Source organism: Lontra canadensis, unplaced genomic scaffold, assembly GCF_010015895.1.
Source record: "Lontra canadensis isolate GAN:19392208 unplaced genomic scaffold, GSC_riverotter_1.0 scaffold125, whole genome shotgun sequence".
Taxonomy (NCBI): domain Eukaryota; kingdom Metazoa; phylum Chordata; class Mammalia; order Carnivora; family Mustelidae; genus Lontra; species Lontra canadensis.
This window is the reverse complement of record NW_022631119.1, coordinates 6,143,858-6,154,549: the sequence shown is the minus strand read 5'-3', so window position 1 is coordinate 6,154,549 and position 10,692 is coordinate 6,143,858. Positions and strand designations below refer to the sequence as shown.

General features: G+C 51.5%; 1 protein-coding gene across 1 annotated transcript; it reads right to left on the bottom strand.

Moving 5' to 3' along the window:
* Positions 1-1,121: 1,121 nt before the first annotated feature.
* Positions 1,122-4,404, bottom strand: TMEM91 (transmembrane protein 91). Its single transcript, XM_032842005.1, has 3 exons — positions 4,176-4,404; positions 1,856-2,005; positions 1,122-1,357 (listed from the first exon to the last, which is right to left on the bottom strand). The coding sequence occupies exons 1-3, from the start codon at positions 4,383-4,385 to the stop codon at positions 1,199-1,201; spliced, it is 519 nt and encodes a 172-aa protein (XP_032697896.1). The 5' UTR covers positions 4,386-4,404; the 3' UTR covers positions 1,122-1,198.
* Positions 4,405-10,692: the final 6,288 nt, after the last annotated feature.

Sequence of the window (10,692 nt, the reverse complement as noted above, 5' to 3'; positions counted from 1 at the left end):
GGGTGTATGGAAATATGGGGGGTTAGTTGCCCTTTGACCACTGGGTTCCCCCACCCCTGTATTTAGCGGGAAGGAGCCAAAAACACGAGCACATCGCCTGAGGAGTAAGTGTCCCACAGCTGGGCCACGTGGTCGCCAGATTCTGTGGGGCACTGACATTTGGGGGTTTACGGTGAAAATTCTATGTCTGGCAGGCCCTCTGCTGTGTGCTTCACATGCTTGAACTAGTTCACACAGTTCCCACAATTGCCCTTTGGAGCCTGTGTCATTTTCGTCCCCAGTAACCAAGAAGGAGAAGCATCAGAGTCTTTAGCTCAAAACTCTGCTCTGTGAGACTCAGGAGAACACCCAATGAGAAAGTGTTTTCTTCTAGTTAAGATCCATTGGAGTGGTATTAAACAGTAAGAGAGCTAAGCCGCCTGTCACGCCATTACTCGGTCATTTCTCAGGCCCACTCTGTGAGCACTCCTGTACCTCTGGGGAGCGCTCGGGGTCCGTCTGGGGGGTGGCTAGCACCCCAGTACCTTAAAGCTCCAGCCTTCCTGGTCTCCGGCCAGCCATATGATTCCCATGGAGTACCTCAGCTCCTGGGGCCATCTTTCTTCCCCAGAAGCCTGCACAGAATGAGGCCGACAGGAAAGGAGAGCCAAGAGATGGAGACCAGACTGCTTATTTCATATGAGCCTGAGTCCGGTTTCTGCCACCAGCCATGGGAAGAGCTCAGAGGGATACTGCCCTTCACAGGTGTCACCCATCTGGTCCTCCCCAGGGGTGGAGAAAGTCCCCTTTAGGAGAAAGGAAAATAGAAGGCTCAAAGAGAAGTCACTTGGGCCAAGGTTGCAGAGCTAAGGAGAAGTAAACCCTTGGAACCTGGGGTAATTCTCCACAGGCCACAGTGCAAGAACATTCTGCAATTTAGGAACCCTCTGCCCCACGGATTCACCCTTTTCCAGCTCCAAGGTCTCTGGGGATAGCCTGTCACTGGCCGCATGTCCCTTCCTGGTCTCCCCAAGCTCCCTCCTTCCCCCCCCGCCCCAATACACACACACACAGGTTTGGCTGAAGTTTAATCTCACACTGCGGTGGCCAGGAAGGAGGGTTTTGCCGCTGCAGCTGCCTCATCCACCCAGATTGTCCACGTTGCCAACGGCGCGCCTGGATCCCGGCCCCTGATTCACAGTGGGGGCGGCAGGGGCAACTAGGGCGGCTCTCGGGAGGCCAGGTAGGCGGCCAGGGTCACCAAGGCAGCTGCGTATGTGCACACACCCAGCCCGACGGCGAGGACCCCCAACAGGAAGGCTCGGCGGGAGGCAGCCCCTGCCCCCTGGACGTCCCCCTTGGCCCAAGCCTTGTTGGTCTGTGGAGGCGTTGGGCAGCGGTGACTCAGGCATCCCCGCTGCCCACAGCCCCAGACCCTTGCCCTGAACCTGCCCCCACTGGCACACCCACAGACTCATTCAGAGATTCCAAAAACAGGGAGCAGCCACTGTGGGCCACGCACAGGGGTGCCCGGGAGGCTAATAAAAATAGACCTCTCACTTGGTGCCACCGTTCGAACTCATCTGAACCTCACAATGACCCAGATAGGAATTATTCCCGTTTTACAGGTGAGGAAAATGAGACCCAGGGAGCTTAAGTGGCTTGCCCAAAAGTCTTAACGGAGTGCGTCAGGCCTAGGAATTTGAGCCCAGATTCCTAACCACCTCTCTGGGCTTCCACTCTGAAACACTCGTTTTACCTTTCCATGTTTCTATGCAGGTCCTTCTCTCCACTTTTGCCCCCCACCAACGCATAGCACTTCTGTTTTGTTCTGAATACACTTTCCCCTTAGATCCAGCCCTACCCACAGACTGACCTTCTGGGCCAGGCAGAAGGCTGCGATGCCCACAGGCCAGAAACAGCAGAGCATGGAGAAGACAGCCAGCCCGAGGTGGTCGTGGGGTAGGAGCGGGGAGAGAAGGCTGCCCCTGTCCCAGTCCAAGTCGCTGTCACTGGATGATGGGTCCTGTGGGCAGGAAAGGGCCTGAGTGAGCTTCTCCACCCACCTTCCCTGCCCCACCACTCTGCTCCCCATTACCCCCAAGGACCAATACCAGGGCCTCCCCCAGAAACACCAAAAAGAAGAAAACATTCCAGGAGATAGGCTCTTAACTTTCTACAGCCTGGATCCCCTTGAGGGGAATCAGTATATCCTCTCTCCAAAGAAGAACCCCCCATCCACACCCAAAGTTTTATGTTCAATTTCAAAGACTTCACAGGTCCCATCATGGTAGTACAATTTCAGAGTTACGAGTGGAGGCAGATGGGATGCCTGGGTGGCTCAGTGGGTTGAGCCTCTGCCTTCACCTCAGGTCATGATCTCAGGATCCTGGGATCAAATCCCGCATCGGGCTCTCTGCTTGGCAGAGGGCCTACTTCCCCCTCTCTCTCTGCCTACTTGTGATCTTTCTCTCTGTGTCAAATAAATGAATAAAATCTTTAAAAAAAAAAAAAAGAGAGTGGAGGCAGACACCAACAGGGATAGGAACTGGCAAAAAATTGGAGTCCAAGAGAGATGGCTTTGGGGGCCTATGTTTCTAGGAAAAACCTACCAGCTCAAAACTAATTCTAGATTTAAAAAATTTTTTTTAAATCTTGCATTAAACAGCTCATAAGATTTTAAGCAATTCTTATAAGGCCCAAACTGCAATTAAAATCCAAGTTAGCAGAGAGGTCAAACAAACAGAAAAGGCCTCTTTTGCCCCGAAGCCAACTGCCAATCCCAGAAAAATAACCTCTCAACCCAACCGTGAACTAGATGAAAAGTGATCTCTAACTACCGGTAGTGCCCACAGGCAACTGGCAAGCAAACCAGCTCCTCTCAGAGAAAGGTACGTACCTTCAGTCTAGGCCTCACAACAATTTTTCCTAAAATAGCTTTTCAACTGTGATGACCAGCATACAGTCTAAAGATAACCAGGCACACAAGAAACCCTAAAAGACCAGAAATAATAAGGCCCTCCCTCCAAATCTACAAAGAATGGAATTATCACAGAACCATGTCAAAGTGACCCTAACTGTCTCGCTGTGGCAGACGGTGTTTCCAAAAATGGCCACGACCATCTCTCATCCCACATGCTCCTCTCACAGTGTGACTGATATACTCTTGCCACCAAGGGGTGAGGTCTGTGTCCCCTCTCCCTGAGTCTGGGCAGGCTGTGACTCACTCATAATTGGTAGAATGTGGTGGAAATAATGCCACATGACTTCCAAGCATAAGTCAGAAAAGGTGAGGCAGTTTCTGCCTCGCCAAAGCACTCGTGCTGGAGGCTGGAGGGACAGAAGGATGCAGACCATGTTGCAGCTGCCATGTTGTGAGGAGGCCCAAACCAGCCCATGAGGGGAGCCTCAGGCAGAAGCCCCAAGACTACATTAAGAGAGAGACACCCACCCAGCCCACAGCTCCTTCAGCCCCCGGACTGTTCCAGCTCCAGCCACCGGCTGACCCGCAACCTTATGAAAGACCCTGAGGCAGAACCGCCCAACCCAGGCCCTCCCAGAGTCCTGCCCCGTGGAAACCATGAGCCATAATGATTGTTGCTGTTTTAAGCAACTGAGTTTTGGGGTGATTTTTTATGCAGGAATAGTAACCGGAAAACCACATGTAAGAAATAAAAGACGAGTGGGGGGAGTCTGGCTGCCTCAGTCCATGGAGCGTGCAACTCGTGATCTCGGGGCCGTGAGTTCGAGCCCCACACTGGGTGTAGAGATTACTTAGAACCTTTTTTAAAAATAAATACATAACTATGACAAACTTCACAGTGTATACAAGGAACAAGAAATTATCCAAGTTAACACAATAATTTGGAAGAAAAAAAAAGCAGGAGCAACACAGAGAGAGAGAGGTGGAAAGACAGAGAACAGAGGAGCCAGAAATCAGAGGGAAGACAGAAAGCCAAAGGTGCGGGAAAAAAGATGAGTGACAAATCTGGAGAGAAAAGAATGAAGAAACCAGGGGAAGCACAGAACAGGCAAAATCACCACCGGACATCTAGGAAGTCCCCACACAGTTGGGAAGTGAGACTCCAGGCCGAAGGTAGACACCCCAGCCTCCAACCTACCTGGGGTTCACCAGAGCCCCATTCACTCACCTCCAACCCCTTCCCCCAGATCCCACTAAGGCCTGCTGCTCCTACCTCCAGGTCAGGGGTTCCCAGCTCCCCAAGACCAGCGCTCACAGAAGGAAGAGGTGGCGGTAGGAAGTGCCAACCCCCCAGGGACTCCGCAAAGTCTGTCTCTCGAAAGGGAGGCCCCAGCTGAGGTTCCCCAGGCTTCTGGATGGGGGGCCCACAGCCCATGCCCGCCAGCAGAGGCTGTTGGAGCTCTCGAAGACTGGGGCTGTCCATGGCTGGGGAGAGGCTCCCAGACGGGACGGGTTTCCTAAAGGTAGAGGAAAGAAAAAACATGTTCTAAAAGTCTCACCATCTTTCCCCTGACTCCTGACTCTATAGAGAGATTGCTGGCAGAGGCTAGTTAGTTCACTGACCCTCAGACTCTTTTGCCAGAAACTAAAACTGAGGCCCACAGAATAAAAGAGGGCCTAGCTATGAAGAGAATTCACAGGGTCTAGACATTCAATTCTGGGATTCTGTCTCCCGAGGCAAAACCACATACCTGTAGCGCACTTATTCCAAACCACACCTTGCACACTTACTTGCCCCATGAACTACACATCCCCTGTGTCAAGTCTGCACCCTGAATACCCACGTCAACGGGTGCACATACTCAACCAGGCAAGCCCAACCCCCACCTCCAGGCACTCATTTCCCAAAGGGCTCCTTGCAAACTTGCCCTGAACAACATCAGCTCCCATTAAATACCTCTGGAGCCCCTAACCTTCTTACACACTCATTTTGAATGGCTCCTTGCACACCCCTAATCCCCCCAGCATCAGATCCCCTATTTGCACACATAAGAACAGGCTTCCCACGCATGCATTCCACTCTCCCTTGTTCCCATCACTTACTTCCCTTGCACACCTGCCCCAAACACCCAGTCTACGTATCCCTCCCCTACCCCACCCACATGCACCCCGGTACACAACTGCCTGCACCCCCACCAGCTCCCCTATGCCTCCTGCTTTACCAGAACCCACCTCTGCACCATTCCCCCATAACAGCCCCAACCCACCACACTCACACATGCTCAAACACAAGGAATGTTGCCACCCCACGATCCCCCCCTTCCCGTGGGGCCTCCCAAGCCTCCCGCCCTCATTCCAAACCTGGCTGGAGCCGATCTCCTTACCAAGGGTTTGCCTCCCCATCCCCAACACTAGGAGCCAGTGGAGGGGCCGTGCCGCCCACCTGTGCCCCTCACTCACCGCCCACAGCCATATGTCGGGACTTCCTGGGCCCCTGCACCGACACCCGCCCCGACCCTGCGGCCCGCTGGTGACACGGAACTCAGCTCCCCGGGACCCCGGGCCTGGGGGCGCGGGGTCTGCGTTTTCCGCTGAGCTCCCCTCTCCACGCCCCAGGCCCGCTGCGCATGGGGGCGGGGATGGGGGCGGGGCGGCGGGCTCCCGGCTGCGCCCTCCGCCGCCGCCCCGGTGAGGGCCTTGAAGGCCGACGTCAGTGCCCAGCGCTGAAACCCTGCTACCCCAGGTGTGCGGGAGCCAGCGTGGGGCTCCGAGGACGGCGGACCCTGTCCGTCCTCCCACCCCAGCCCAGGCGCAAGAGCAGCGGGGCGGAGGAGGGGGCGCCCCCGATTCTCCAGGGCCTTCCTGGCTCGGCCCCGCCTCCACACCCGCCACTCTGCTTGCCCAATACTAATAACAGCAACAGCGGTTAACTGGGTGTAGTGGTCTGAGCGCTGTGCATGGGCACGCACACGATTCCTCAGCACTGCCGAAGAGGCCCCGTCATGCACTGTCCTGTGTGGCTCGCAGCGGGGCAACAGGCGCAGAGAGGCCGGGGACTCGCCCGGGCGCACGCCGCCGGTTCACTGAGCGCGGACTAAGCCTGGACCCCTGGCCGCTGCCTGAGACGCTCTAAAGTCACCATCGCATCGATTCTTCTCGGCAGCTCTCTTTCTGTCTCTGTTTCACAGATAAAGTGAGGTTCAGAGGCGTGTGCTCGCTTGCCCGAGGTAAACGACTGGTGCTAAGACCGGCAGATTGCATCCCAGGGCTGCATTCGTTGCTGGCCCGAGGGAAGGGGAGGAGGCAGGAGTGGGGGAGGGGGGCGGGGCAGAAGGTGGGGTGGGAGCTTCGGAGGCCGAGGAGGGAGTGGACCGGGGATAGGGTGATGTGCTGGGTACAGGTTGTACGAGCCGTGGTCATCAGTCAGTGTTGGGACCCACACAGGCCCTACCTCTGGATAATGGCATCACCTCTCTGAACCCTCTTTCATCTGTCAAATGGGCGCCACGTTCCCTGCCTCTTGGATGTAGATGTGATCACATACACAGAGCAATAACCAATGTTCCACATTCCCCGAAGCCTGGCAAGGCAGGCGCCTGAAATATATTTGATGATGTTTGTGAATATCATTATTCACTGCTGGCTCCATCAGTCTGAATAGGGACCCTCCTCACCCTCTCCCTCAGGGAGCCCACCAGGTTTGCACAGGCTTCTCCCTCCCAGAGGCCCTCCATCTCACCCATCCCAGTCAGCCAAACTGGAGGATTCCCCTCCTGATGTGGGGCTGGCCAGGGTTCCCTTGCTCCGGGGCTCCAGGGCTCCAGGGCTCTGTGCCAAGAGTCCAGACGCTGGAGCTGGCACGGGCCCCACTCCTGGGGAGAACAGATGGTGTCTGCGAGTGCACTTGGCTCAGCCAGGGTTTCTGGCAGAAGACAGGCGGGGAGACCCACCGGAGGGCAGACAAGAGGGACCTGGAGCCAGGTTGCTGTATCTGGGAGAGATAACCTGTCACTAGCTCCTTAACTTGGCTCTGGTTCTTTTTTTCATACAGCTTATCACTACGAAACATATTCCATATTTCTGTCACTGGTAGTGTGAATCCTCTCCCCCATCAGTATCAACTTCAGGAAGGCTGGGATTTGATCTGATCGCCTTTGTTCACTGCGGTGCCTCAGGGCCTAGAACAGTGCCTGGCACAAAGTCACCCTTCAATACATATTTGTAGGAAATGAGGGCGGGGGAGCGTGAATTCCCACCAGCCTGTTTTCCACCAAATCCTGGAGCACTTTCTACTATCACTTGGCATATCCTACGGCCCAGAAATTCCACTCCAACCAAACGTGAATGTATGTCCACCACAAAGCAGATTTCCTGCGATGGATGGGATAAATAAATCGTAGCATTCACACCAAGGAAACTACGCAGCAAAGAAAAGGAAAGATCTACAGCCACGTGCAACAGTGTGGATGAGGCACACAACTGAAATGCTGAGCAAAAGATGGGAGACACAAAACAATACTTAAACGGTGTGATTTCATTTATATAAAATTCAAAAGCAGGCAAAATTAAGCCGTGTTGGTAGGGGCCCAGTGAGTAGTTACCCTCGGGCCTTGGGGGCACTCTGGGGAAAAGTCATGTTCTTCTCTTGAGCTCACTTGTGATTATCAGGAGTGTTCAGTTTCTGGAATTTAATCCCATTGTTTGCTTATGATTTATGTCACTTTTCTGTATCCAGATTATACTTCAAAACAGTTAAAAAAAAAAAAAGTGAGTTGGCTCTCTACAGACTGACCTGGGGAACTTTCTAAGATGTTATCACTGAGGGGGAAAAAGCAAGATCTAAAACAATACCTACAGTTGCTATGGAAAACAGTATGGCAGTTCCTCTGAAAATTAGAAACAGAGTTACCATATGACCCAGCAGTTCTACTTCTGGGTACTTACCCTGAAGAACTAAAAGCAGGGTCTTGAAGAGGTCCATGTTCATAGCAACGTTGTTCACCATAGCCAGAAAGATGGAAGCAATCCTAGGGTTCATCAGCAGGTGTCTGGATGAAGAAAATGGGGTATCTATTTATAATTCAGCCTTAAAAAGGAGCAAGAAGGGGCGCCTGGTGGCTTAGTGGGTTAAAGCCTCTGCTTTCGGCTCAGGTCATGATCCCAGGGTCCTGGGATGGAGCCCCGCATCGGGCTCTCTGCTTGGCAGGGAGCCTGCTTCCCGAGCTCACTCGCTCTCTCTCTCGCTGCCTGCCTCTCTGCCTACTTGTGATCTCTCTTCCTCTGTCAAATAAATAAATAAAATCTTTGGGGGAAAAAAAAAAAGGAGGAAGAAAATTCAGGAGTGTCTGGGCCAGCTCTGTCAGTAAAGTGAGCGACTCTTGATCTCAGGGTTGTGAGTTCAAGCCCCATGGTGGGCATGGAAACTCCTTTAAAAAAATTAATTAAATAGGGGTGCCTGGGTGGCTCAGTGGGTTAAGCCTCTCCCTTCAGCTCAGGTCATGATCTCAGGGTCCTGGGATCGAGCCCCACATCCGGCTCTCTGCTCTGCGGGGAGCCTGCTTCCCCTCCTCTCTCTGCCTGCTGCTCTGCCTACTTGTGATCTCTCTCCCTCTGTCAAATAAATAAATAGAATCTTTAAAAATAAATAATTAAGTAAGTAAAATAAAAAAGGAGAAGATTGTGATGCACGCGACAATATGGACTACCTTGAGGACATTATAAAAGGACAGCTGAACCATTCTACCCCTGAGAGGCATCCAGACAGTTCTAGGAATAGAGACAGAAAGTAGAATGGCAGTTGCCAGGACTGGAAAGACGGGGATGGGGTGTTGGTTTTTATTTATAGCTTGTGTGTTTGTTTTTATTTATTTTTATTTTATTTTATTTTATTTTAATTTTTAAGTAAGCCCAATGTAGGGCTTCAAGACATGATGCTGAGATTGAAGGTTGCAAGCTCCACTGAGACAGCCAGGCACCCCTGTTTGTTTTTAGTTTAGTGTTTATTTTTTGTTTTTTAAGTATAGTTGACACACAGTGTTACATTAGTTTCAGGTATTAACATAGTGACCCTAGTGCCCTAAACCTTATGCTATGCTCACTACAGGTCTCACTACCATCTGTCACCCTACAGGTGCCATTACAATATCACTGACCATACTCCCTATTCTGCACATCCCATCTCCGACTCCTTCATGCTACAGCTGAAAGCCTGCTCCTCCCTCTTCCCTTCACGCAGCTTGCCCATCACCTCTCCCCTTCCCTCTAGCAACCATCAGAAAGCATCATCTTGGGATGTTGTTTTTTATTTTTACTTATTTGTTTATCTTTAGACAGGAAGAGAGGGAGCAGAAGTGGGGGGTGGGAGGGGCAGAGGAAGAGGGAGACAGAAAATCCTAGTGTGGAGCCCAGTACAGCGCTTCATCTCATGACCCTGAGATCATGACCTGAGCTGAAACCAAGAGTCGGATGCTTAACCATCTGAGCCACCCGGGGGGCCCCAGGGACGTTTTTCTTTCATGGGTACAGAGTTTCAGTTTTGCAAGATGAAAAGAGTTCTAGAGATTGGTTGCATATTTATGTGAATGGACTTAATGTCACTGATCTGTACACTTAAAAATGGCTAAAACATAACACCTATGTTATATATCTTTTACCACAGTTCTTTTAAAATTTAAAAATACCAAGTAGTTAAATATTCAGTTTGCTTCTTGAAAAGAAAATGTAAAATATCCTTGTTTTTTTAAAAAAAAAAGAGATGTGAAATATTCCATTTCAGTAACAACACCACCAACAAAATGAGATCATGACCTGAGCCAAAGGCAGAGGCTTAACCCACTGAGCCACCCAGGTGCCCCCTGGAGCATGAGATTCTTGATCTCAGGACTGAGTTCAGGCCCCACCTTGGGTGTGGAGATTAAAGAAATAAAAACTAAAATAATAATAATAAGAGTAATTTTAAAATAATAATAATAAAAGGCATATCAAAGAACCTGTGGATAGGGGTGCCTGGCGGGCTCAGTCGGAAGGGCATGCCACTCTTTTTTTTTTATTTGACAGAGAGAGAGAGATCACAAGTAGGCAGAGAGGCAGGGGGTGGGGGAGCGGAAGCAGGCTCCCCGCTGAGCAAAGAGCCGGATGTGGGGCTCTATCCCAGGACCCCGGGATCTCGACCTGAACTGAAGGCAGAGGCTTTAACCCACTGAGCCACCCAGGCACCTCAAGGGCATGCCACTCTTGATCTCCAGGTCATGAGTCTGAGCCTCACAGTTGGGCACAGCACTTACTTAAAAAGAAAGAAAAAGAAAGAAAGAATGAAAGAAAGAAAGAAAGAAAGAAAGGGAGGGAGGGAGGGAGGGAGGGAGGAAGGAAGGGAGAGAGAGAGAGAGGGAAAGAAAGAAAGAAAGAAAGGAAGGAAGGAAGGAAGGAAGAAAAGAATCTGCAGGCATAGTTTAAAACAGATTAGATGATATTAAATCATCCAATCCTAACAACAGTCCAACAAGGTGGGTCCTATCATTTGTCCTCACGTTACAGAAAAGAAAACCAAGATGCAAAGAGGTTATTGGTCACACAAAAGGGGCCGAGCCAAGGCTTGAATCCAGGTAGTTGACCTGGGAACCATTTCTGTAATCACTAATATCAATCAGTAGGGAGAAAACCAATTAAAGAGAAAATATTTAAGAAGGAGCACTGCGGTGGGGGGCGGGGGGGGGGTTGCCTGGGTGGCAAGTAGGTTAAGCCTCTGGCTCTTGGGTCTGACTCATGACTCAGGTCATGATCTCAGGGTCCTC

What these genes read in the sequence shown, in the direction of transcription:
- TMEM91 (XM_032842005.1), bottom strand. Translation starts at nt 4,385, where the DNA reads ATGGACAGCCCCAGTCTTCGAGAGCTCCAACAGCCTCTGCTGGCGGGC. An exon ending in TGGGAACCCCTGACCTGGAG is followed by an intron (nt 2,006 to 4,175) that starts GTAGGAGCAGCA and finishes TCCTGCCCACAG; the next exon opens with GACCCATCATCCAGTGACAG. An exon ending in CCTTCTGCCTGGCCCAGAAG is followed by an intron (nt 1,358 to 1,855) that starts GTCAGTCTGTGG and finishes ACGCCTCCACAG; the next exon opens with ACCAACAAGGCTTGGGCCAA.